The sequence below is a fragment of the Chanos chanos genome, chromosome 9 (assembly GCF_902362185.1).
Source record: "Chanos chanos chromosome 9, fChaCha1.1, whole genome shotgun sequence".
NCBI classification, from domain to species: Eukaryota; Metazoa; Chordata; class Actinopteri; order Gonorynchiformes; family Chanidae; genus Chanos; species Chanos chanos.
Window position 1 is genome coordinate 2,651,036 of NC_044503.1, and position 26,098 is coordinate 2,677,133.

General features: G+C 42.9%; 3 protein-coding genes across 3 annotated transcripts; 1 reads left to right on the forward strand and 2 right to left on the reverse strand.

The window, feature by feature from the left end:
• Positions 1 to 3,773: 3,773 nt before the first annotated feature.
• crtc1b (CREB regulated transcription coactivator 1b) lies at positions 3,774 to 13,440 on the reverse strand. The gene is made up of 14 exons (XM_030784230.1): positions 13,315 to 13,440; positions 11,625 to 11,732; positions 10,752 to 10,871; positions 10,105 to 10,166; positions 9,504 to 9,598; positions 9,187 to 9,254; positions 9,046 to 9,083; positions 8,405 to 8,613; positions 8,099 to 8,232; positions 7,508 to 7,720; positions 6,259 to 6,345; positions 5,442 to 5,528; positions 4,233 to 4,419; positions 3,774 to 3,985 (listed from the first exon to the last, which is right to left on the reverse strand). The coding sequence occupies exons 1-14, from the start codon at positions 13,438 to 13,440 to the stop codon at positions 3,774 to 3,776; spliced, it is 1,746 nt and encodes a 581-aa protein (XP_030640090.1).
• Positions 13,441 to 16,888: 3,448 nt separating this feature from the next.
• klhl26 (kelch-like family member 26) lies at positions 16,889 to 18,481 on the reverse strand. Its single transcript, XM_030784051.1, has one exon. The coding sequence runs from the start codon at positions 18,464 to 18,466 to the stop codon at positions 16,889 to 16,891; it is 1,578 nt and encodes a 525-aa protein (XP_030639911.1). The 5' UTR covers positions 18,467 to 18,481.
• Positions 18,482 to 21,107: 2,626 nt separating this feature from the next.
• ddx49 (DEAD (Asp-Glu-Ala-Asp) box polypeptide 49) lies at positions 21,108 to 26,025 on the forward strand. Its single transcript, XM_030784052.1, has 13 exons — positions 21,108 to 21,335; positions 21,809 to 21,932; positions 22,110 to 22,195; positions 22,382 to 22,503; positions 22,680 to 22,867; positions 23,524 to 23,664; positions 23,797 to 23,872; positions 24,115 to 24,191; positions 24,311 to 24,408; positions 24,499 to 24,573; positions 24,890 to 24,978; positions 25,089 to 25,160; positions 25,431 to 26,025. The coding sequence occupies exons 1-13, from the start codon at positions 21,221 to 21,223 to the stop codon at positions 25,587 to 25,589; spliced, it is 1,422 nt and encodes a 473-aa protein (XP_030639912.1). The 5' UTR covers positions 21,108 to 21,220; the 3' UTR covers positions 25,590 to 26,025.
• The last annotated feature ends 73 nt before the right edge of the window (positions 26,026 to 26,098 follow it).

A 26,098-nucleotide genomic window follows, 5' to 3' on the forward strand; every position in this document is an offset into this window, starting at 1 on the left:
AGCGCTGTTGCCTAGTGACAATCAGTTTTGAAAAGACAGCAGTAAACACATAAAAAAAAAAAAACCCACACACACACACATTAAAAAAACCAAAAACACATAAACAATCAAAGGGGACTCCAGGGCTAGCCCCAGAACAGTGTTAGCGACAGTGAAGTAAGTAAGTTTACATACTCCTTACGAAAAAGGGAGACTAAAGAGCTCTGTTGATGTGGACAGTCAAGCCATGTCAATTTCGATTATCATATTCAACACGAAATGAGACGGAAAAGCAATCATACGACACATGAAGGGGTAAAACAACTGGATTTTAAAAGGGAAAAAAAAAAAAAGTTTGGGGAAAAAAAAAAAAAAACGTTGAGCATTTCAGACTTCTACTGTGGCACAAGTTTACATATATACATTCTAATTCCAGCAATGAGCTAACAATGCATGGAAAACAGAGAACTGACATCGGCGCAGGTGAAGAGAGAGCAAAGCTGGTTGGGTGATTCGTTGTAAGTCATGCTTTGCTGGGGAGTCCATAGAGTATAATGTTATGCACAAGTTTTAATCAAACCTGCAGAGCTAACAAACGCTTTTTGCTAAGGATCATTTGAATGTCTTAAATATTTCTTTGTTTATTTGTTTCTTTTTTTTTTCTTTTGACATGCAGTCAAGCTTTTATGTACAATATTTGTTTTATTTTCTTTTCAACAATGTCTGTTCGAGGGGAGACTTTAAAATCAGAACTTGACCTAGAATGGCACAGACCAGAAAAATTATATATATGTGTGAGTGTGTGTGTGTGTGTGTGTGTATAATGGTTTGGTTCAGATGTGATCATGTTTTCTATGTACTGCATTTATATACACATTTTCATAGATAAACTCAGTAATCTGTGAATTTAACCATCTTATGTGTTTCAAAAACTTCATTTCTGACGGGTCTGCATGCAGTATGCCCCCCCCCCTCCCCAACCACAAACAATTCAGTTTTTATATTCATGATTTCCCTCTGAATTGCATAGGAATCATAAATTTGTACAAAATCATACTACATAATAAGAGAGAGAGAGAGAGAGAGAGAGAGAGAGAGAGAGAAAAAATAGAACTCTGAGATCAACTGCCTTGGTAATAGAGAAGTCACACAGCAGTAGCCAGAGATATAACTGTCATTCCATTAACCTGTGAACAAGGAGCAGCTAGCTGTTCTTCCTAAACCATTCTATTTGGATCACCTATTACAACGAACCAGAACATACAGCACAGACAAATGCAAGTGATCAGCTATCACGGTTTCCAGTTTGCCATTACTGGTGTCTGCAAAATCTTTGTGTAGTTTTGTGGTGCTGAATCCTCAAACACTAAATGCTATTTGATGATAAATGCTCTCTGGATGCAGAGCCTTGCACTTCTTCTTTCGACAACAAAAACAACAATAACAATAACAACAACAACAACAACAACAAATCGTCCAGCTTATACAGACTACTCTGAACTTTATCAATATGACAAATGGATTTCCCTGTGAATTAGTCTGAGGGCGGAGCAGGGTGAAAAAATACACACACACACACGCGCACACACACGCGCACACACGCGCGCACACACGCGCGCACACACGCGCGCACACGCACGCACACGCACGCACACGCGCACGCGCACGCGCACGCGCACGCGCACACGCACACGCACACACAGACACACACACAGACACACAGACACACACAAACACACACACACACAGACACACACACACACACACACACACACACACAGACACACACACAGACACACACACACACAGACACACACACACACAGCCTCAGGGGGAAACATGTTAAGACCGTACCAGCAAAACCTCATCTCTGGTGGCAGCCACAAAACAACAAACATATCTTATCTCGATACTTATATTTGTCATACATGATCTTGAAATAATATGGTTCTTTTTTGTAATAAAAAAAAATTGCATTAGGAAAGTGATCGATCAGAAGGATTTTGATAAAGAACTGAAAGGAAAAAAAACAAACCAAAACAAAACAACAACACGTACACACAGACACACACAGAAAAAAAGACACAAAACCTCATTCTTTGTTAAATAAAAGAGCCATGTTAAGGAGCAGTACCCTCCCCTCACTCCTCTCACACACGATGGTGCCCATCTGGTCTCACGACAGACCTGCCTCAAACAAAGCAAAGCAAAGCAAAGCGAAGCAAACGGGATTTATCACGTGGATCATAGAGACACTCGTATGGTCACCGACGGTGCACAATCGAAAAATATTATTTTTGTTTTCTAAAAAAAAAAAAAAATAGTAGCGGAAGGTTAGAAAAGACAGTCCATTGATAGTTGAGAACAGCATTTTTGTTCATAAGGCAAAAAATCAGGTCCTTTCACAGTGATGAAATTAGCAGTTTCTGAAGCAACTCTTTGCTGATCACGCTTTGTTAAGACTGCCTTTCTCACGCCAGCTCAGACACACTGACGGGCGCAACCGCACGGAACTCCCCCCCCCCAATTAAATATGAGCAGGACAGACAGAAAGGCAACACCCGGGATCTCTTTTTTAAAATATTCAACCACTTTTTACAGCGACGTTGACGAAAAGACCGTACACATAAAATAGGCATACTTTTTTTTTTTTTTTTAATACAATAGACTTTTCTTTTTCTTTTTTTTTGGTTACCAAAAATGTTCTGCACTGTACTGAAATCTCTACAGGTCAATGTGAAAAAGCAGATCTGTATTTTTTTTTGGATAATGCCATCAGTCAAACCAAAGCACCTCAGTATATGTGTTGATTGCCTTGCACTAGGTCTCTCCGCACCAGCGTCTGGATGCAGAACATGGCAAAGGTTTTAAGCGGGCAACTATCGGAGAGCTCAACGCACACTCTGTAAACCATGAAATTTAGTATGGGGAGGAATAGTACTCCTTATTTACATGAATCCATGTAAACAAACATATATATATATATATATACATTGATAAACAAACAAGGGACACATGAATGAAAAAGACAGACGGTGAACTACAGAGTCAGATGAAGAGAGAAGTTTGGCAATTTCTTTAAATATACTGCGTGAAAACAAAAAACAACACAGACCCCAAAAGTCATGAAATAAATAAATAAACAAACAAACAAACAAATAAATAAATATGTAAATAAATAACGGAACGAGTAAATAAATAAACACATGATACGTAAACTGGAAAGAATGGCTCTAAAAATATCACAAGCAACATAGAGAGTCATGTCAATAGTAAAAATAAAGCTTTGAGTTTCATAATTATAAAGCCATCAAAGAGGAGGGCAAACAATCCAATAACACAGACTACAGTACACACACACACACACACACACCGGATTTTCGCTTTTCTTCAGACAAAAAATGTTCTTATCGACGGATAAGAGAAAAAAACACACAGTAAAAGCAGGTTTGTGAAAAAGAAAGGAAGAAAAACAAAAACAAAAAAAAAAAACCTTTGACCTTGGTCAGGGGAAGGTCATACTGAGGGAATACAGCAGAGGGTGAATGCTGCTGACCCTAACACACTCGTCTCCATGGATACAGAGCTTCCATCTCCACCTCTGCCCTGGTGTTGCACCTCCCTGACACAGATGGCGCTGTAGCTGGCTAGCACAGAGGCCATGGTGTGAGAGAGAGAGAGGGAGGGGGATGAAGGCTTCACTGGGTTGCCATGGAGCTGCGCGATGAAATATTCCCTGTCCTCTGCCACACTCTTCCTCGAGCATCCAGAAGCCATGCTGCGTTCTCTCCGGATCACAGCCTGTCCATACGGAACGTGTCCTCGGTGGCGGGGTCGGCCAGAACCATGTCCGGGTCGTTGAGCATGTGCAGTCCGTCTAGGGTGAGGGGGTCGATCTTCAGCTCATCCAATGGGAACTGAGAGTCCGCATCAAAGCTTACATCACCCACGCCTGCCAACGAGTTGGTGAGCTCCTTTGAGAGGCTAGGCGGGGATTCCCCGGTCACTGTAACAAAACCCCCCCCCCCCAAAAAAAACAAACCATGAATAAGAAAACGCTAGCTAGCCGTTAGCTAAATGTTAGCTAGATGTCTCACGCAACACAAAGCAAAATTGAACTATTTACATATGATCTCTTTACACTAAATGAAGAAAAAGAGAAAAAAAATCAAAAACAGAAAAGCCATAATTGACCATTAATTACATTAAATATACTACTAATTATTACCCAAACCATGACCCAGGTGAGCTACCTGTGAGAATGATGTTGGGAATGTTGCCATGGTTACTGTAGCTAAGCTGCTGTGAGTCCTGAAGGCTTCCTTGACTCCCAGTGAGGCCCATCATGGCAGCTTGTGTGTAGTTGAGGGTGGAGCACTGACTGTACAGGTTATTGGAACTGTTTGGGTTTTCAATCAGGTTCATGTTGAACTGCTCCAGCTTAGCAACGAAAATAAGACAAACACAGAAATTAAAGCATTTGTAAAAGCAACTATAATTTAGAGGCTGCTTTCTGAGGAGTTATATGTTACATTAACTCAAACACGGACGATACAGTAAAATGTTGTGCTGATATGATCTGTAAAATTCAGGGCAGCTGAGTCAATACTTTGATTGTTTGTCTGTGGGAAGACCTCTGGCCCCTTGTCTATACAGACCATTCCTCATGTGTGTGTCTTTTACCAAAATAAAACAGATATGTCACGTCCCCAAATGACTGGGCCCTGTCCCAGTGCTCTTAAACAGCTCCTTCACCAAGTCCTGCTAAAATTCAAACAGGACTACTGCCATTTACCCTATGCATTTACAGAGCCATGTCACAGTATTCAGACAGGACTACTGCCATTTACCCTAATCACTTACAGAGCCATGTCACAGTATTCAGACAGGACTACTGCCATTTACCCTAATCACTTACAGAGCCATGTCACAGTATTCAGACAGGACTACTGCCATTTACCCTAATCACTTACAGAGCCATGTCACAGTATTCAGACAGGACTACTGCCATTTACCCTAATCACTTACAGAGCCATGTCACAGTATTCAGACAGGACTACTGCCATTTACCCTAATCACTTACAGAGCCATGTCACAGTATTCAAACAGGACTACTGCCATTTACCCTACTCACTTACAGAGCCATGTCACAGTATTCAAACAGGACTACTGCCATTTACCCTATTCATTTACAGAGCCACGTCACAGTTTACTGGAGCGTAAAGTATAACAACTGTGACTTATTTCAGACTTCAGATGTGTGTGTGTGTGTGTACGTGTGTTTGTGGTAGGGATGTGTGTGTGTTTGTGGTAGGGATGTATATGTCTGTGTGTGTGCGTGCGTGCGTGTGTTTGTGTTGAGAATGTGTGTGTACCTGTGTTTGTGTACGTATGCGTGCGTGTGTTTGTGTTGGGGATGTGTGTGTGTGTGTGTGTGTGTGTGTTGAACTGCACAGACATACCTGATGGGACAGAGCGTTGGTCTGTCTGGATGCTAGCTGATGCTCGTAGAACGAGTCACTGAATATACTGCCCACCACCGGAATGTGCTAGAAATTCAGACATAACCTCATTATGTATAAGTACTGACAAAGAAAACAGCTGTAAGACTTGTCAATGTGAATCAGAAACGGAGCGCACAATGGATGTCTCCTGTATAGAACGGCACAACAGCAGCAGAACCAAAACAGCAAATTCCCCCCTAAACACCCTCTGTACCAGCTCATATCCACCCCTAAGGCCCGATCTGAGGTCTAAGGCCCAAGCTGAGGTTTAAACCAGTAAAAGTCTCTGACTACGACCTTACATATCCAGTGCCTGAGTCGTGTAGTAGCCCTGTTTGGGCAGGTATGCTGTACATGCCCGCAGTGTCTAAACAGAACTAGTGCAGTAGCGCACAGCACAGTGTTTCTCACATTTTATCTCCTCTAAGAGGAAAAGGTAACAGTGTTAACGATGCCAAATGACAGCAACAGAGGTGATGAATCAATACAGACATTTTTAGCTCTTGCAAACATCGCATGTGTTCACGCGACGGCTCTTAGCATTACAGGATCTAATATTAGCAATTAAACAACTGTGTTTGACATGGATGAGAGCAGAGCTGAGATGTGCCAGGCAGGAGGGGGGGGGGGGGAGGGGGGGGCGGGGTGGTGGAGGTGGTGTTGGGGGGGGGGGGGGGGTGCTCAGGCAGCTCTAAGAAGCGGCTGAATGCTGAAACAAAGGCCGAGACAGAACGATGGCAGAGATGAATGAGATAACCAGCGACTCCGCCCTTACTTGAGGCGAGCCTCCAGGCGAGAAGCCCTGATTGGACACCGGAGAGGTCGGAGACTGATTGGCGGGCGACCCGGTCTGATTGCGATACTGTCAGAGGGGAAGAGGTCCGTCAGAATCACATTACACTGCAACTGAGGCCCGGGCAGCAGGTGGTTGGGAAAACAGCGTGATTGTGCCCAGTAAAACAAACAACTTTCCACCTCTTACGCGGAGAGCAGCACAGACGAACATAAACACAGATGGATATCTTCTCACCACCATGTTTGTCTGCGTTACAAACACACCCTTGCACCTTGGAGAAACTGTCATGCAGCTAGAAAAATAGGTCTGATCCATTAGGAAACAACAGTGTAGTGAATAACAAAACCCTGACCTACAACACTCCGACATGTTTAATCAGACAAGAACGAGACAGAAGTAACAGGTCTTTAAAGCGTGCAGTCGTCTTCAGAGAGGAGCCACAGAGGAGCACTGAGTGAGGAGCACTGAGTGAGGAGCACTGAGTGAGGAGCACTGAGTGAGGAGTACTGCTGCTGGAACTGAAAGGTTTGTCGACCGTGAGATCTGACGGAGCTTAATCCGGCATTCCATGCATCGCTGCTAAACTGGGATGTTTTCTAAATATGGTCTTCTCTGTGTGAGGGAACATACACTCGGAAACTAGAGCTTAACAAAAGACTGTTTTTCCAGAGAAACAGATGTTAGCCGTTAGCTAACTATTTAACAGTGCAAATACTGTGTTGAAGATAGATGATAGCAAAATGAGCTAACTGTTAGCAACAGTTAGCCACACCAACACTTACAGAAGACACAACTAAGTACTATGGCAGATTAGCAACACATTGTTTGATTAAGGGCTGATGGAAGACTCCTTCAACCTCAATCACCCCCAGCGAAACCATTCATGACAATCTCACTTCCCAGTGTGTTCCAGAGGAACCATTAGGATGAGTGGCAGCTCATGGAGACTACCTCATTAACTCAAACATCTTATTGTCTTAATCATCAGAGAATGTCTGGGATTACTGGCAATAATGAACAGTGACCGGCATACGATTTACAACCGTGTCTGACTCACTCCAAAGCTGAGTCAGAAAACACTAATTAAATTCTCTGGCAAAAAAACATTTCCAGGAGAGCAGTCACAACACCAAGACACCATCTACCACTGACCGATCCAATCATTTCCTTAATGTCTCACTGAGCGGCACGCCAGAGAAACGTCCGGATTGGAGGGGGAGGGACTGACCGTGTTGGCGTTGGCGTTGGCAGTGGAGTGCGTCTGGGTGAGGGCGGCGGGGGGGGCCATGCTGGAGGCGGTGCTGACGGCGAGGGGAGGGAGCTGAATCAGGCGGATGTTCTGGGGGAGGGCTGGCTGCTGCTTCTGCAGGTCGCTCAGCAGAGTCAGCAGTGAATACTGGGACAACTGCTGATCCAGGGACAGGCCGTCCAGTGTCACAGCCTGCTGGCACACACACACACACACACACACACACACCACACACACCACACACACCACACACACACACACACACCACACACATCACACACACACACACCACACACATCACACACACATCACATCACACACACACACATACATATTAAATGCATCACACACACACATTTAACGCATGACATACACATGCACACACACACACATATCGCACACACACGTGTTATACCCACACACACCAAACACATAGACCAACATCACACTCTCTCGGTAAATGCTGTCTGTTATCTGTGGGTTGCTGTGTTATCTCTGTGTTAGGTTATAACCTAGGTGTTTGGACATTCCCTGTGTGTTAGTTATGTAGTGCGTGTGTTCAGGTCTTACCTGTGTGTTGGGTATCTGTGGTGGGAGTGTTGGGGAGAGCTGTTGCTGGCCGTCTGTGCTCAGTGGAAGTGGAGCTGGGGTCTGTTGCCTCTGCTGTCCTGGGCCACTCAGTGTCGCCTCAGAGGTCGCGACCCCTGTGAAAAAAAAAATTTAAAAAAGTCATTTCCTGACAATGACAGCAACACAAACACAAGATTTGTCATAAAATGTGGAAAACGTGTAATGTATAAAAAGCATAAAGTATAATTTTGTGAAGTATGACTGTACACAGCTGCCGTTCAGTTGCACGCGAGCGTGGTTTGTTACCGTGGCTACCAGCGCTGATGCCCAGGTGTGTAAGGTTGGCAGTGCCACTGGAGGTGGCAGGAGCGGGGTAGGTGGTGTCATCGGGGTCCAGAGGAGTAGGGAGCGGAGGAGGAAACTGGATGTTGGTCAGGTCGGGCAGAGAACCACCCGTACTGTGAGCAGCTGGCATTAACGATGCGGTCATCTCTTGGTCAGGTGACGGAAAGATACTGTGGAATACAGAGATTTTCTTTAATTCGCCAAACGAATAAAATCGAATTGCCCAGTAATTAAATTTCCGAGCTTCTGATATATACATCTGTGATAGTTATAATATTAATATAAGTCCATCTGGGCCTGAGCACTGGCTAAATGAACAGCTGCAGTAGAGTGTATTAACATGAGATATACATGCATTAGACTGTTATAATGACATGAGATAGACATGCAGTACTGTTATAATGACAGGAGATATACATGCATTAGACTGTTATAATGACATGAGATATACGTGCAGTAGACTGTTATAATAACATGAGATATACATGCAGTCCTGTTATAATAACATGAGATGTACATGCAGTACTGTTATAATAACATGAGACATACATGCGGTAGACTGTTATAATAACTGTGATAACATGAGTAATTTAGGCACTCACTTTATTCCAGGGACGTCACCAGACTTGGGGTGCAGTGTCTGTGCAGATAAAAGAGGATAATCCTGATCACATGCTTCGGCCGCCACATGCCCTAAAAGCCGCGCCCCCCCCCCCCCCTTTTCAATTTAAATCATTCCATACCTGTTTCAGTTCATCCTTTTCCATCTCAGTTTCTCCTTCCTCTGCCTTCGGAGTCGTGAGAACGAGAACTGCAGAACCACACAGCGACCGTTCATTTAGATAGCCGCGGCAAAAACGCACAAAAAAGACCAAAATAGATTTTACCCAACAATTCATGCATTTTAGAGAAAAAAAATCTTTGAGATTGTGCTGAAACGTCAATCGAATTCTACACCCCCCCCCCCATGTGCCCCAGAGCTGTGGTATTTTTTTTTTTCCCTAGCCGTCTGTCAGGGGGCTGGGCATTTGATCTCATTACCAACGATTCTGGCCCTCACCTCGTTTCGGCTGCATTTCTTGAGACCCTCCGGCAAACGCGTCGTGTGGAGCTGGATTCATGGCACTCTGGTGTAGAGCTGAATCAGAGTTGGTCCTGAGGCACACACACACAGAGAGATGAATGAACGTGTGTGTGTGTGTGTGTGTGTGTGTGTGTGTGTGTGTGTGTGTGTGTGAGTGTGTGTGTGTGTGTGTGAGTGTGTGTGTGTGTGTGTGTGTGAGAGTGTGTGTGTGTGTGTGTGTGTGTGTGTGTGTGTGTGTGTGTGTGAGTGTGTGTGAGTGTGTGTGTGTGTGTGTGTGTGTGTGTGTGTGTGAGTGTGTGTGTGTGTGTGTGTGTGTGTGTGTGTGTGTGTGTGAGTGTGTGTGTGTGTGTGTGTGTGTGTGTGTGTGAGTGTGTGTGAGTGTGTGTGTGTGTGTGTGTGTGTGTGTGTGTGTGTGTGAGTGTGTGTGTGTGTGTGTGTGTGTGTGAGTGTGTGTGTGTGTGTGTGTGTGTGTGTGTGTGTGTGAGTGTGTGTGAGTAAAACCAACTGGATACGTCGGTTCAGGTTTAATTGCCGTTGCTATTGAACGGACCGTCTCAGTAAGCTCCGCGAGCCCTACCTTCTCCAGCTGGTATCAGGAGGAGGGGAGAGATAGACGGAACCGTAAGGGCAGCTGTCAATGTGGTTCTCTCTGTTAAGGACAACGACTCCAAATTCATGGTTCTACAGTCTGAAAGAAAACGTTCTGACAGTAGTCCCCATCATCATCATCATCATCATCATTATCACTGAGTTAAATGAGAAACAGAGCACAGAGAACCAAAACAAAACAAAAAAAACCCATAACATTCCTCTTTTAATCAAAGATGAGCTAGATATACGCATGTGCTTGTGGCTATTTAAGGCCCATGCATTAGCACCTCTGCTAACAACACCACTGCTGGGGAATATTTCTCAGCTCTAATTTAGTTTCACTGCAAGAGTGTAGTGTTATGGGAAGCATGCTGTTAAGCAGAGGGGTGTGTGTGTGTGTGTGTGTGTGTGTGTGTGTGTGTGTGAACCTTAGACAGGTCACCTGACTGTAACCCGTTAACCTAAGGCCTTTTCTAAAGCAGCTCATCTCTGACACAGACACTTCTCGTTATATGTGGTTCTAATTAAGAGTGGCCAGTAGCTGATCTCACGCAGCGGAAGAGTTCGCTGTAAAGTTCACTGTTACATCCACGGGCGTAAAAATACTGCTGTAACAGACAGACAGAAGGATATCTGGCGTCCGTGTTTGTCCAGGGGCCTGCGGTGAGGGGAGGTGATGCGGTTTCGATCGCGGTACACCCTGTCCACCAGGCCGTGGTGTCGCGTGGTGCGACTGGTGTCCAGCACTGCCGTCTGTAAGGTAAGCTGTTAAAAGTCAGATCTCATCATCACCTGAGACCCGCTACCCTCAATCGCCAACATTACGCTTTCTACAGTAGTCCCCATCATCATCATCATCATCATCAGTGACTTAAATGAGAAACAGAGCACAGAGAACCAAAACAAAACAAAAAGAACCCATAACATTCCTCTTTTAATCAAAGATGAGCTAGATATACGCAAGCTTCAAAAGCAATGGGTATTGTCTGGTTCATAGTCCTGCAAATGTTGAACAAATGGAGAGCAATGAGAGAGAAGACAATGACGTGTTTTTTCCCCGTCAGGCACTGAATTTCAGGCACGGATGAAACGATGCCAAAAATACTTCACGAGCTTCCTTCTGTTCAACTTGTGAATGTTTTTTTTTTTTTTTTTGTAATGCAAAATCAAAGCTAGCGTTTTGCTTTTTTTTTTTTTTTTTCTTTGCCAGAGCTAATATCTGAAAAAAAAGCCCAAAATGTTTATTAAACATCTCCAGTCAAGCTTGTCAGTAATTTGCAATTTTCTAGGTCCCTTTTCTCAGATGACTATTTCCAGCAAAGAAGGGAAAAAAAAGAGAATATCACAGATATTCAATAGACCACACAAAAACAGACATTTTTTAAAAAATTCTTCATCTGAATCTCACACTTTGCAGGAGTTCTGCTAGTAAAACAAAAGTGAAATATGAAAGAGAAATGATGCTTTTCATTTTCAGCGGGTAAAGTGTTTTTTTTGAAGGCTCACCTGAAGAGGGAGATTATTTCCAATCTGACTGACATTAGGAAGTGAACCTCCATAGCACTGACCGCGATTCTGCCCTAGTTGCAAATACTGGGTCTTCTGCAACTGCAACTGTGCAAAGTAAAATCGCAATGAATGAGTGAACGAGTGGATGGGTGACGAAATGAAACGACTGAAAAACTTAATCAAGTCATCAACTCTAATGATGATATTATGACGTAGGATGGTAAGTCATGTGATGTCCATACAGTTCATCTCTGAAACAAACTCAAACAAACAAACAAACAAACAAAAAAAACAGTGTATTAAACAATTCACATTCATGGTGTGCCCGACATCGAAATTTCAAACTGGAGAAATACATCCGCTCTGTTTCAACTGCGCATTAATTGCGCAATATACGGGTGCTACGTGTTTGAACTGTTTGACTCTTTGCGATACAAGTTTTATAAGAAAAGCATCAAAAATTCTGGCGCAGAACAGAGATAACATTTCTCTTGGAAGCTAGGTCTTAACACTGGTGAGCTGAAGAGCTTTCATCACATGGAGACTGATACATTTTTTTTTAGGTTTTTTAAAGTTTTTTTTTTAAGTCCACTATGTGTCTCTACCTGACTGATACCTTTAATAAGAACTTGCATCGTCTCAAGACTGGTGATTCAGCAAATGTCGGCCAATTATTCTGACTTTCTTTTTTTCCCTTTTTTTGTTATCACGCTGCATTATTTACTGTAGACAATGGCTACATCAACGTCATACACATCATTCATTTTAATAATAGACACGTTTACAGTCAGGTTAAATTGGATTAGCCACTCACATTCACACAAACACGCACGCACGCACGAGGGGCACACTAAATTATTGAATGATTTTTTTTTTTCCCCACAAAAATTCATAACTGAAAAAAAGATGACAAGCGTAATGGATGGTACTCAAAGCCGTGTGTGAGACTGTTCTTGTGAATGGGGTGTAAGAAGCGCGCCCACCATGCTGAACTGAACTGCCATGCCTGCAGCCGGACGGAGCTGAGAGAGACAGTGGCATGTGAGCAGGCTACGGATGTTACAGCAAACAATAATAATAATAATAATAATAATAATAATAATAAGCCGTGACCACAAATATTGAAAAACGTGCTGACTGTTTTAAGCCACGATCTCCGAATCTCCGACAGTCAGTCCTAACTGACTGTCGCGCGCTATCTGGTTAAGCTCTTATCAGCAACTGTCAATAGCAGTCACGACAAAAAGAAGGAACTTAAACGCTGAAAAAATGTTAACTAACCCACTGGTACCCGATTTTGAACCATCTAAAGACGATGAGATGTCTCAGTTATAGCTAGCGTGCAAGCAGACAGGCATGGGGGGAAAAAGTCGTGATGCAGATGTGCATCACATCTGTAATTGGCTACAAACTAGCTATGCTACGGTTTCCCGTCCGCATCCTAACACCACCAAATTTAGTTACACAATTTTCAAACGGGGGACGGCGTTTGTTTTTGTCTCACGTTTTAAGCATTTCGTTACGGTTGACAGTAAATTAGCTAAGCAATTCGTCTAATCCAACGTATCTTTTTGATGCACACCGACAGGGATAGCAACACGGATGCTGGGCTACCGAGGCCAGTCAGCAAGCTGCCTATTTGATGCACCTGACCCCCCAGCATGGTGGAGCAAACTTTGACACGTACCCGGGCAGCGCGTGTTATACTGAGATCCTTCATAACCTCTTCAAATGCCGCAGTCTCTTCTGCCTGCTTCTGATTGTGCAGAGCGATTTTTTCGCTGAATTTTCGCGGATTGTTTGAGGTCGCCATCTTTCCGTTCTTCTCCAAAACAGAGCATTGCGTGAGACGTGCGTTTGCGCTGCAGCGTCGTCAGCGCCAGAAGGGTCCTGGTCTTTGCAGTCCATTGGTTTCTCCAGGCTGTGGATAAACTACTGGATTTTATGCGGACATCCGTTCGTGATCATGAGCGTGATTACGTTGCAGTTTGTTCCACAATATTTGACATTTATCTGAATATTTAATGTCATATGTCATATGCTGAAAAGACATTTGACATTTGATTATCTGTCGATCCAGTTGTGTGGGGTTAGGTAGTGTAAAGAGGGTATTTGGGTATCAAATTCGTTTTAAATAAGTAAGTAGGGCAACATTTAAATGTCCCATGACTAATTCTGTGTCTTGGTGAACTCAGTGTTAAGGGTACAACCAAACATTGTGCGTTAAGAGAGCAGTTCAGCCAAACTAACGCAAATTCACAAGGTTTCAGCTGATGTTTATTTAAGACGACGTCACCATTCATTTTGACAAATCGGGCGAGGACATCTTCACTTACAGAAACAAACATTGGAGACAGAAAGGAGACAACAAGGATAGTAAATGCGGTACATTCGATATTTTAGGCCAAAATACAGACAGCTGATTTGACTTAAACACTACACACATTGAAAAGGAACACACAGGGCTTTCAAACGCCACAATGGTTTGTACCAGAGACAGGAATTTTACAGCAATTCAAAACTTGCAGAAGGACAGGACTCAGAAAAAACATGGACAGTTAACTGAATAAAATTAACATATTTTCAAAGTCAAAGTCAATTACACTTCCAACCGAGGTTGCCATGAAGATAATGAGTATTTGAACTGTACTGGCCCTCTGATTTAAGACCATTTGATCAGAATCATTTAAGTATTTAATGAGGAAAATAAATCTTGATAATAAAACATGCCATAATGTGACATGAACTGATCTTGAACATAATTTACTGACTGTAACATTATTACATTAAGACTAAATGGTGTACAACTTTTTCTTTTTTTTTTTTTTGGAGTGGAAACAGAAACGCTGAAAAGGTGTTTTCTGTGAGACAAAACTGAAATATTTTATATTCAACAGATGATGTCTGACCTCATGAAACAGAGACACTGAAGGTCATCCTTCTAATGTCAAATGGTGTTATACCACTATGACATGGTATTAGCGTTAGCCTGTTACACCAATATGACCGCAGCCCTTGACAGAGCAGGTAGCTGTTCGTGTATTTAATGCTGAAAGATTGTGTGCATTTTTGTAATCAGTGGTGAGAGGGGAATGTTCCGGAATCAGCTAGGCAATGTGTCAATAATAAAAATAAAAAAATAATTTAAACTGTCGGCAAGACTGTTTGTGTTGACGCTGCATCTTTTTGAGTCTGTTTCTTTTAATGAATGAAGGAAGGAATCTGTTTGTTTTGAAGATCAGCCAACTCTAGATCACTAACCTGTAATAACACGCACACACACACACACACACACACGAAATATGACAAACTAACCGCGCGTCTGTCTCTTAACAGCACCTGACCTGCCTTGCAAACGCGTTCGGCTCTTGCACAGTCTTCGCGTGTTGTTGTTCCGAAGGTCTGAAACGTTACGTAAAATATCTTTTTTTTTCTGTTATTTTTTGTCCCTGCAGATCTTTAAGACTGAAGCTGTGACCGACCAGACCCCTTTGCAAGGCACTGAATTGTCCCAACATCGGGATATTTAAAGACCAACGGTGGTAAAAAAAATACATTCATTGGAAGGACAGCATGTCAACTCAAGAATCATAAAAAGACATGAGACCATTTACAGCAAGTGCCTGGACACTCTAGTCACAACATGGTATTTCTCTCTCTCTCTCTCACACACACACACACACACACACACACGGTCTTAATGTGATATCCGACAATGTGAATGATTTTGTTTTAATGTCTTCCTGAGGACCCCTACATGTTAAAGACAGCGAGAGGAGAGTGAAACTTTAACTCCACATACAAAGGCTTTCAAATTAAGGAAACTGTCACACACACATGACATTTTGCAGTCAAGCTGGAACTGCTATACAAACTATTCATTCATTCATTCAAAATCTGACCTCTGACCTCATTCCACTTTGACTTCTGGGCAATGTAGTATTTTGCCTCACACTCTACTCCAGCTGTAAAGTGCATTAATGAGTCAAATGTGCTTTCTGAGCAGACCTGTGTCAAATACAGTGTTTAAAAAGGGTCTGAATGACTGGGTCCCCTCCCAATTCTCTCTCGTGGCTCCTTAACCTCAGATTCTTCTCTGCTTATGCTACTACATCACATGACTGTTTTACAGAGTCCTAATCGAAATGATCATTTACCGGTGTTAACGTGGAGAGCCACGTCACGAGGAAAGAGCGCACTGAGGACAACTGGGACAAAGCCAGGACATTCATTCATATACTTCCAGTATGTGCAACGCAACATAAGGTTAACAGGTCTCTGGTTACCGCACACTTTCTCCTAGGCAAATAGAGAAGAGTATGTTTTTCAAACAACCAAAAGGTAACGAATCATACTGTGCTTTGATCCAACAAGGCTAAAATAATCAATCACCTATCCGTTTCCCAGTCCTTGCAGTTCCAGAGCTGTGATGATTGTGGAGGAAAAGGGTACATGACTAAGTCTTGCCCTTCTGTAAGTGCTCAAAACCCAACTGAAATGGAGAACAACTTAATAATGATAATAACACAATCCATCCTTTCCACATGTCTGTACAGTGCTCTATCACTGATCACTGATTTAGGTGCTACAGATATGACGGGACTGAAACTGTGAGGGAATTACTAAACAGTAAAGTAAACCCCTTTTTTCTTCTTCAGATAAAGAAAAACTCGGTGTATAACTGTGGAAGTACCACAAGGCAGTGGAATCAAAGTCTTCCCCCGGTTGTTACGGACGCTGCACGCCCTTAAAAAAAAAAAGTCTTCCAGCTATTTGCCCGCTATTCGACAGTGATAAAGATCTTGCTGAAAGAATGGAAAACCGTAGCGGTGTGTGGTCAAGGCTGACGCAAAGAAGTCCACCGTGTTCACACCAAATCATCTCTGAGACAAGACTTTTTTTTTTCGCCTCTGGAACAACCATGTGTCATATTTAACAAAAAGGACGGTGAAAATCACAGTTACATTCACAAATTCATTCGTTTTTTTAAGAAACCCCCTTTAAAGGTCCGGTCTTGTTTTGTTTAGTATTTTTGTTTTTGGTCCTTAAATGTTCACAATTTTCATGGACCCTCCAAAGCTACAAAGTTTGTTTTTAACTTATAAGACAGATAAATTTGGAAGAAGACTTGTTATCACTACAGAGCGAATCCACATTTTTTGATGTTTCTGTTCTATTTCATGATCAGTAAGAGGTATGCCATATGACGAGTGCGGCGTCAGGTTTTTTGTTGTTGTTGTTTTGTTTTTTTTGCTGAGGGTTTATCGTTGAGTTGTGGTTTGTGGAAGTATGATCGGAGTGCAAGCGATTCCCGCAAAGGACTCTGGGAAATGCAAATCCCTCTCCCATTCGTCTGTCTCCATGTTGTAGACCTGCACGATGCTCGTGACGTTGTTCAGATGCCAGTTGTAGCCTCCGATAATGTAGATCTTTTTGTCCAATAGGCAGCAGCCGGCTTCGGACTGCCCCGCCCTCATGGGACTCACGGTTGTCCATTGGTCTGTTTCTGGAACGTAATACTCGACCGCAAGGACGTCGAAGCAGCGGTCGACGTGGTCCATTCGCCCTCCGAGAGCGTAAATTCGCTCGTTCGCGCTGATCATGGCGTGGAGTACCCGGGGTTCATTCATGGGGCATTTAAAATCCCACTGGTCGCTGACGGGGTCGTAGCAGTGTAAGGTCTTCTTGTCCTCTACCGAAACCCCATACCCCCCTGAGATGTACAACTTATCCCCGCACGTTGTGCCGGCGTGACCCCAGATCCTGCGCTTCAGCGAATCCACGCACGTCCATTCGTTCTTCTTGGGGCTGTAACACTCCACAGATGACAGGCTCCCTGATCTGTTGCGCCCCCCTGTGGCGTAAAGCTGTCCCTGCAGGACGTTGAGCTGGAATTGAATGCGGCTCTCTTGCATGGACTGGATGCGAAGCCACTGGTTGAGGTGAGGGTCGTAACGGAAGCAGATGTCCACGGCGCCCTCTCCGCTGCGGTACTGCAGGTGCTGGCCGCCCACCACGTAGATGAAGTTGTCCAGCACCGCCACGCAAGCGTGGCTGCAGCCGGTCTCCATCTCCGTCAGCTCCTTAAACTGACGCGATGCCATGTCCGGAAGGTAGTAGACCTTACTGCTGACAGTCCGGTCGTTATCCGTGTACGGCGTGCCACCGAATGTGATGAGCGACATCACGTCTGAGCGAATGACAGTGCGGGGCGACTGCATCTCGTGCTGGCGGAAGGGGAGTATCTGGTAGTTGAAGGCTTCCAGAAGGTACTGCCTGCAGAGAACGTCTTCCACCATGATGTCGACCGTCTGGACGCTGTCTACGAGCTCGGACGAGCGCATGAGCGGGAAACGCACGTGACAGAGCACCTCGTTGGCCCTGGCTCTCCTCAACTCGTCGTGCTGGAGCCAGCGTATCGCCGCGTGGAAGAGGTCGATCTCCCTGCAGTTCTTCAGCTTGTTGCTCTGCAGGAAGAAGACCAGGCGCTCCATGGGAATGTGCAGGAAATCTTCCTCCTCGGCAATCTGCAGAAAGTGCCGGAAGGTGAATGCGTCCACCGATTCCTTGAGCGAGGCCAAGCTGAAGGTGGTGGCCATCTGCCCGATGTTCAGGCACGTCTCCACGCTCATGGCCGATTTGAGGAACTCCTCACACAGCTCCACCACGGGCACCATCTGCAGAAACACGGCCGCCCCCAAAACATCCTCGATGCAGTCCAGATCTAGCGTGACCTCTGAGCTGTAAGCAAAGTCTATGATGTGTTTCAGGCCTCGGGCAGACAAGCCTTTTAACTCTACGACGTCCTGGTTTGATTCCTTCATCCCACCTGTGAACATGGCTCTACAGGAAAAAAATCAGAGCATATTTCAACACTCTGCACAGCCTGCATCACTACTAATGTTCTAATGTACAGTACATTAGGCTAGGAGCTTGGTAAAAACTCCAGATTAACTACAATGATTACAACGTATGCTTTAAAAACTCAAAACTTAAAAACAGTTAAATCACAATTTATGACAAGATTCCAAATACCCATAACTGTTGGTGGTGACAGTAGTACCAACATACAATTTTAAGTGCTTTGTTATGAAAGACATTATAACGTATCACGTTCAAGATACAGTGTTCATTTTTCAGTGTTCATTTTTCAGTGTATTTGCTTTCAGCGTACATTATGCTATTCTGTACACTATCAGAAGAAAACATTTGGAAGGGTGCAAAGATAATGCTTTAAAATTGCTGATTAAAGCAAGTTATATTTAAGGACACTGCATCAGAACGAGGCTTCATCCGCAGCAGGGAACTGAGAGAGCAGGGAAAACATTCTAGAAAGCAATTATCAGAATGGTTTTGATCAAAACCGTTCATAAAGAGACACCCGCTGCGGACATTAGTCGCCTCTCAAATCAGGACGGACAATTTCCTCTCACAAATTGAGTTGGCAGTGTGAGTTGATATGGTTGTTTTGTTTATAAGGCATTCTTTTTCTGAAGCTACAAAAACCACATCCTCCTCTTTGTGGTGAAAAAAGATCATATCACGCTTTGTCCAATTTTAACAACGCTGTGGCCACCCTGTAGCTCAGCTGTTCTCTGCGTAGAGAAAGATTTTTCCCTAGATGTGGTACGTGCCGGTAATGCTCTCCGGGAGGAATATGCAGCTTTCAAGAACCAGCTGAGACGTCTCACCTAAAGTAGTCACTGCAGGCGGCGAGCACAGCTCTGTGCACCTGAAAACGCTCCTCGTTCACAGCCAACACCACGTCTAGCAGCTGCCCCTGCACTCTCAACGCCGACAGTCCTTGCAGGAGAGCGCTACTATGGCCAGGCGCGGAGAACGTGCAACGTAGTGTGCTGTTCTTGTTGTTAGCCATGCTGCAAGCAGAATAAAAGTTTTCATACCATTAGTTTATACTGAACATTTTTACTTTTGTGTTTTTCTTTCTCTCTGTCTCTCTCTCTCACTCTTGCCACTCATACATTCACAACGCTGTGAGTATAGGATTTTGTGGCTTAGATCGGCTTGCTTTCTGGATTTCTGTTTGTGTGCGGACTCCCTGGTGACTTGTCTCTGTTTCCCAGCAGGTACATCAACATGATACCTCTAGCAGGCGCATCTCTTTAATTATTCATCAAAATGGAGAGAGAACCCATTTCTACATACGGGTCATTAAAAATAAAAACACTAAGAAATAATCAGTACATTTCTGTGGTCGTGGACCCACAAGACATTCCAGCACTTTTTTCATTTAACGAACTATGTGTGAGTCACCGTTATGACAAAAATCTATAAAATACCACGTCAAGGGGAAAAAAAGACACCAAAAATTGATTCAGTCGCTGGTGAGCTTTATAAGTTACACGAAGATACATTTAGCTTCATAATGTAACCTCGACATTCTAGCGCATTCCTCTGTTCCAACACACGCACAGATACTGGATCAACATGTTGCATTAGGAACTTCCTCAAGAAAAACTAGCAACATTACTGTATTATGCACGAGCCAACAAAAGTCACATGATTTCTCGGTTTTGTTAAGCTACAGGTTTGGAGCAACCGTAAGGAAAAAATCTAACCCATAAAGCACGCAAACTATATGGAGTTTCCTGTTAAATCGTCAAAGCATTAACGATAAACACACAACGACTGACCATATCAAGATGTTCCATTATCGTACTATTAAGTTAGCCCTGTTGAACATTACGTCAGCGTTAAGACAACATACTGTATTTGCTTTCGTTAAAGTCTGGGTTTGTTTTATGTGTGCATCCTTACCTGCTTTGTGAACGATTCGAAGAGAAATCCCCACCATCTAACTCCGCCATATTCGATAAGGGTAAAAATGACAAGGGACATTCTGCGTGGGCTAAATACCGCCGCTTGGCATTCACGACTCTAAAATTCTACGGTTTGAACTCATTTATGTACATATATATATTTAATGTGTATCCATAGGAACATTGTTTATTTTACAATATATCTACATGTGTACATCGCAAAGCTTGTCAATGCTACGTTCGACAAGCAAATTTGCAGTTAGTTTGTATGCATTTGCGCTTAGAAAGTCATTAAATACCAGTATAGCAGTAAAGGAATAGGAATCGTTAAAAGAGTCCACAAGTGCACGAGTGTGAAACATCCCAGGATACACGAATATATCTCGGACAGCTGCACTATCCTTTTCGTTTTGTCGAATTGTTTAACCAACACCTACCGCAGGCAGATTACATAATACTAATATCATAAAAATGGTTTCCTCGCGATTAAGATGATATGTAAATCCGAGAATCTTCCCAGACCTACGTACAGCTTCCCTGTCCACAAAACGTTTCCCGGAGAGATGCTTTGACAGCAGGTTATTGTCCAATCACTCTCTCAGGTCGTCTGAACACTACGCCCCACTGACGTCTGCTGATGACGTCTCCGGATTACGTAAAATACAGGCGTCCCAAGAATCACACGAGGTTGTGGCAGCTCTGGAGTTGAGTTCTATAATTATAAAATACGCAGCTATGATCAGTAGTTTTTAGATTTCCTGCTAACCTGCACATTTCTCTCGACCTTAGTAGCGAGTTGTTCAATAAATAAAAATGTCAACTTTCTCTTCACTCGGCCTCTCCGACTGGTTGGTCGAACAGTGTAAACAACTGGGCATCACTCGACCAACTCCAGTCCAGGAGAATTGCATGCCAGCGATTTTGGAAGGTAAGCACTAACTTCAAAAGAAGCCAACTTATCAGTTAGTGGACATTAAGTGGTGTTAATTAAGTTCAGTTTATGAAAATGAATTTTCTCCAAATGAAACATGTACTAACGGTTTAGGCTTAGCTAAAGCAGCAATGTCTTATCGTTTACATTTTGAATAGTCTTTTTTGTTTGTTTGTTTGTTTGTTTTTCTTTCTCAAGTCCTGAATTTAAGCAGGGGCTGCCACTAGTCATATATATTATCAGCCAATACATCAACAAACATCATCGTAAACTTTGATATTTGTACACAGCAGTGTTTATGGTAACCAGCTGCAAACTTATTTTTGTCATGTAATCATTTCATGAAAGCGAGCGTTATCACAGTGTCAAAAAAAAAACGAGCAAACTTATGAGTGAATTACCTTTATTCTCATTACTGCAACAAAATCATCTCGATTGTAAAAATGGCTGCCGTGGACTTTATTCGACAGGTCGAGACTGTATGGGATGCGCTAAAACGGGGAGCGGAAAAACGGCAGCGTTTGTTCTCCCGGTGCTCCAAAGACTGTCCGAGGATCCATACGGCATCTTCTGCGTCGTGCTCACACCCACCAGGTACTTACGGAACTCACCTCTGAGTCGAACCGAGTCGAACATCAGCTCTATTCAACTGTTGGTCTTACTGTAATAAACCCAGAGAGCCGCCGCTCATTTTGGCCACGTTTATGTAAAAACAAAAAAAACCTCTGCCATGCCTTAATGTGATTCTCTTGTTTTTTTTGTTTGCTATAGAGAGCTGGCATTCCAGATAGCTGAACAGTTTCGGGTTTTGGGGAAACCTCTGGGTCTGAGGGATTGCCTCATCGTTGGAGGAATGGGTACGGCTTCACTGTGACAAGCAATACGTCCGTTTTTTTACATTCCTATAAAAAAAGTAATCGTGATACTACTAGGGGCTTCTTTCATCAGAATCCTTTCAAACAGTTAACAGACTGTCGTTCAGTTCATCATGTCGTAATGCTCAGACCTGATTCTCTCTCTGTTATTAACCTTTTTTGTAACAGATATGGTTACGCAAGCTCTGGAGTTGTCAAAGAAGCCACACGTTGTCGTGGCAACGCCAGGGAGGCTGGCCGACCACATACGGAGTTCAGACACCATTGACATGAAGAGGATCCAGTTTCTGGTGAGTCTGTCTCTGACAGAGACACATTCTAATTAGTGAGACTATAAGAACAGAAGAGGGGTACCGGTTATAAACACTCGGGAAAAAAAAAGATTTTTTTTTGACATATCTATTTTTGTTTCAAGACACGCTATGATTTGTTCTGTGTGTGTGTGTGTGTGTGTTTGTCATTTAAGATTCTGGATGAGGCTGATCGTTTGCTGGAGCAGGGCTGTACTGATTTCACTAAAGACCTGGAGGTCATCCTCAGTGTGGTTCCCGCCAAACGACAGACGCTGCTGTTCAGCGCCACGCTCACGGACACACTACAGGAACTCAAGAGCATAGCCATGAACAAACCGTTCTTCTGGGAGAACAAATCTGAGTAAGAAACAGGAATCCACTGCATTGTACTGTAACGTTTGTCTAAAGTCATTTCTGCATGGTGAGTGTATGCACTGGCCTTTGGTTTAAATCAGTGGTTTGTCGGTTCAGAAAAGTATTCGAGTGGCTCGGGAGCGATCTCCTCTGGTTTCCCAGGATTGAATTATTTTCTGGTTGAAAGATGAACCGTAATACTGACATGCATAAGAGTGACATTGGCCCTGCAGGAATGGCACTGGACAGACTTAATTTAGATTTAGGGTTAAGTTTGGTTTAGGGTTAGGGGTAAGTTACGTACTGGATGGACCTTTGGTTTAGTAATGGGATTAGCGTAAGAATGATTGGTTACTGTGCATGTGCCTTAAAACAAGGCTGTCATCTCATTCTCACGCATATAAAGAAAAGGCTGTGAGTAACTGAATAAAAGCGTTCGCTAAATGGATAAATGTCTGCTTAAAACCAAACACTAAATTGCTTAGAATTGTATTGTAAGCATTAGGCATTTGTCTGATGCTAAATCTTTGGAGGAAGTTGACTGAGCTGGTCCAACCTCTGTCTTTTTTTTTCTTTTCTTTTTTTTCCACTGAGCAGCCTTGTTGAGAATAGTGGAGATTCTGTAAAGTATTTTTCTGACATTTGTATTGTATCCTGTTAAAGAGTTCGAACTGTGGATGAATTAGACCAGAGATATATTCTCACGCCCGAGAAAGTAAAAGATGCTTACCTGGTTCATCTAATCCAAAAATTCCAAGACGAACATGACGACTGGTCCATAATAATCTTCACCAGCACGTGCAAGTAAGTATTAACATTCAGTATTCAGTAAGTATTAACATTCTTTAGAACGTGAGTGCATTAAGGCAAGACACAGTGACTACGTGATCGTACACACTGCATCTGACTGAGAACTTTTTTTTTTTTCTTCCGTAGGAATTGTCAGGTCCTTACCATGATGCTCCGTGAATTCAACTTTCCCACAATCTCACTGCATTCCATGATGAAGCAGGTTTGTCTCACAGTGATTTACTGATTGTACATACACTGATTATTTCATAGGGCTGGGCTGATCTTACGTATATACAGATCATCTCACTGTGATTGGCTGATTGTACATAAACGGATTATTTCACGGTGATCAGCTGATCTTACATAAACAGATTATCTCCAGCATTGGCACGGTGAAGATGTACTTGCTTTTTTTTCCCAGCTGAGATAATAAACATTCCTTTCATTTTTTTTTTAATCCAGAGGCAGCGTTTTGCCAACCTCGCCAAGTTCAAGTCAAACGTCTTCAAAATTCTCATTGCCACAGATGTTGCTGCCAGGTATATTCTACTGAATGTCTCATTCAGCATCGCCCAATGGCTTCATTTGAAACATATCTTTCTTAGAGATATTTCTCCACTTTACCCTGTTAACAGCTTTTCCCTTTGTTTCTCTTAAGGGGTTTGGATATTCCGACTGTACAAGTTGTCATCAATCACAACACACCTGGTTTGCCCAAAATCTACATTCACAGAGTTGGCAGGACAGCCAGGGCAGGTACCACCGTCATTCCTTAAAACATTGATCAGTTTTCATTGTGTCCAAATTTTCTATACAGAGCATCATTTGGTCACGCTCTGTCCACAGGACGCCACGGAGTGTCAATCACACTGGTTACGCAGTATGACATTCATCTGGTCAACGCTATAGAAGAGCAGATCCGTAAGTGGACCACTGAATTTGTTCTCAGGGTTGCAAATACCGAAAGCCATTTCAGTTCAGGTGAACACAGTAGAGATTGTTTTTTTTTGTATTTTGGATAAGGTAATGTTGCAAATTAATTAGAAAGAAAACGTTAATATTGTGAAGTCTACTGCAAGTTAGTATTTTGTATTTCATGTAATTGTATTTTGTCAATACAACAAAATACTCAGTGGGCAACATGGAGGGTTTTCTTGGGTCGACAACTGATCATTTTTAGTTGTAGTTCGAATCTTTTTCCCCCTCCTTAAATGAACACTTTCTGTTGTCTGTGCAGAGACTAAACTGAAGGAGTATCCGGTCGAAGAGAAGGACGTGTTGAAAATACTCACCCAAGTCAACGTGACCAGGAGAGAGTGTGAAATTGTAAGATGAAATATGGAATTTTTTTTTTATATAGATATGGAAATGACCTCTTTATCCTTAAAAGAGCTGGCTGTGTTCTAATACATGTATCACATTGTTGTGTTTTGTAGAAGTTAGAGTCAACGGATTTTGACGAGAAAAAGGAGATCAACAAAAAGAAACAGATGATTCTGGAAGGAAAGGCAAGTCTCTTTTAAACTATTGCTTCGGACCCAAAGCGTGACAGTTTACTGCTAAAGCCCCTGGTAGGCAGTGCTCTGGGCCCCTGTGGTTGTTACCCTGTAATGAACAAAGTTAAGACAAGAGTGCTGAAGAATTCCGTGACCTCTGACATTTAAAGTCAGTTGTCAGACGCTCTGGAGGAATAAATGTAACTGTCAAACTATGCTGGGAACCCTGCAATATTTAATGTCTCTGTTTATTTGTTGTTGTTTAACTCAATTTAATCCCAGGATCCTGAGTTTGAGGAGAAGAGAAAGAAGGAGCTGGAGAAGATAAAGAGAGAGAAAAAGAAATTCAAAGGGAAAATTCAGGAGGCCATGAAGAAGAAAAAAAGAAAGACGATGAAAAGGAGACTGGAGGGGAAGAAACAGAGTCAAACGCCAACGTGAAAATAACAAAATAAAAGACTTCAGACTGCTTATGGTCATATTTTTGTAAAAGACAATTCTGTCCTTTGGAAGATCGTTAATATCTCATATAGAGCTTGTACATAAAATAAATCACTCAAAAACTGTAATAAAAATGAGGTGATGCCATGCCGTTATTCTTAAACTGCCATAAAAACAAGCCTTTCAGTTGGAAAATGAATGACAGATTAATTCATTGTGTCAGATTATGGTGAGGGTGAACAGCTCAGTCTGAACCTGATCTGCAAAACTAACCATTCAATTATGAAGTAAAAGTAACTGCATGGGTGCTCTGTCCACTCTTATTTTAATTTTGTTAACTGCTTAGCACAAGAGACAATATGTCCATAGGGACTCTCCAGTTCAACAGTTAAGGCTTTTGTCTTTAAAATTCAGATATTGGCTATGCCGTGTGATAACCGAATCAAGCAAGAGAAGACAGCTGACTGAGCATGCTATCCAAGGTTACTCTTTACTCACATAGACAAAAT

What these genes read in the sequence shown, in the direction of transcription:
- ddx49 (XM_030784052.1), top strand. Translation starts at nt 21,221, where the DNA reads ATGTCAACTTTCTCTTCACTCGGCCTCTCCGACTGGTTGGTCGAACAG. An exon ending in CCTCATCGTTGGAGGAATGG is followed by an intron (nt 22,196 to 22,381) that starts GTACGGCTTCAC and finishes TTTTTGTAACAG; the next exon opens with ATATGGTTACGCAAGCTCTG. An exon ending in TTCTGGGAGAACAAATCTGA is followed by an intron (nt 22,868 to 23,523) that starts GTAAGAAACAGG and finishes ATCCTGTTAAAG; the next exon opens with AGTTCGAACTGTGGATGAAT.
- crtc1b (XM_030784230.1), bottom strand. Translation starts at nt 13,440, where the DNA reads ATGGCGACCTCAAACAATCCGCGAAAATTCAGCGAAAAAATCGCTCTG. An exon ending in GGTGACGTCCCTGGAATAAA is followed by an intron (nt 8,614 to 9,045) that starts GTGAGTGCCTAA and finishes TGTATTCCACAG; the next exon opens with TATCTTTCCGTCACCTGACC. An exon ending in TCCCAACATCATTCTCACAG is followed by an intron (nt 3,986 to 4,232) that starts GTAGCTCACCTG and finishes GTTTTGTTACAG; the next exon opens with TGACCGGGGAATCCCCGCCT.
- klhl26 (XM_030784051.1), bottom strand. Translation starts at nt 18,466, where the DNA reads ATGTTCACAGGTGGGATGAAGGAATCAAACCAGGACGTCGTAGAGTTA.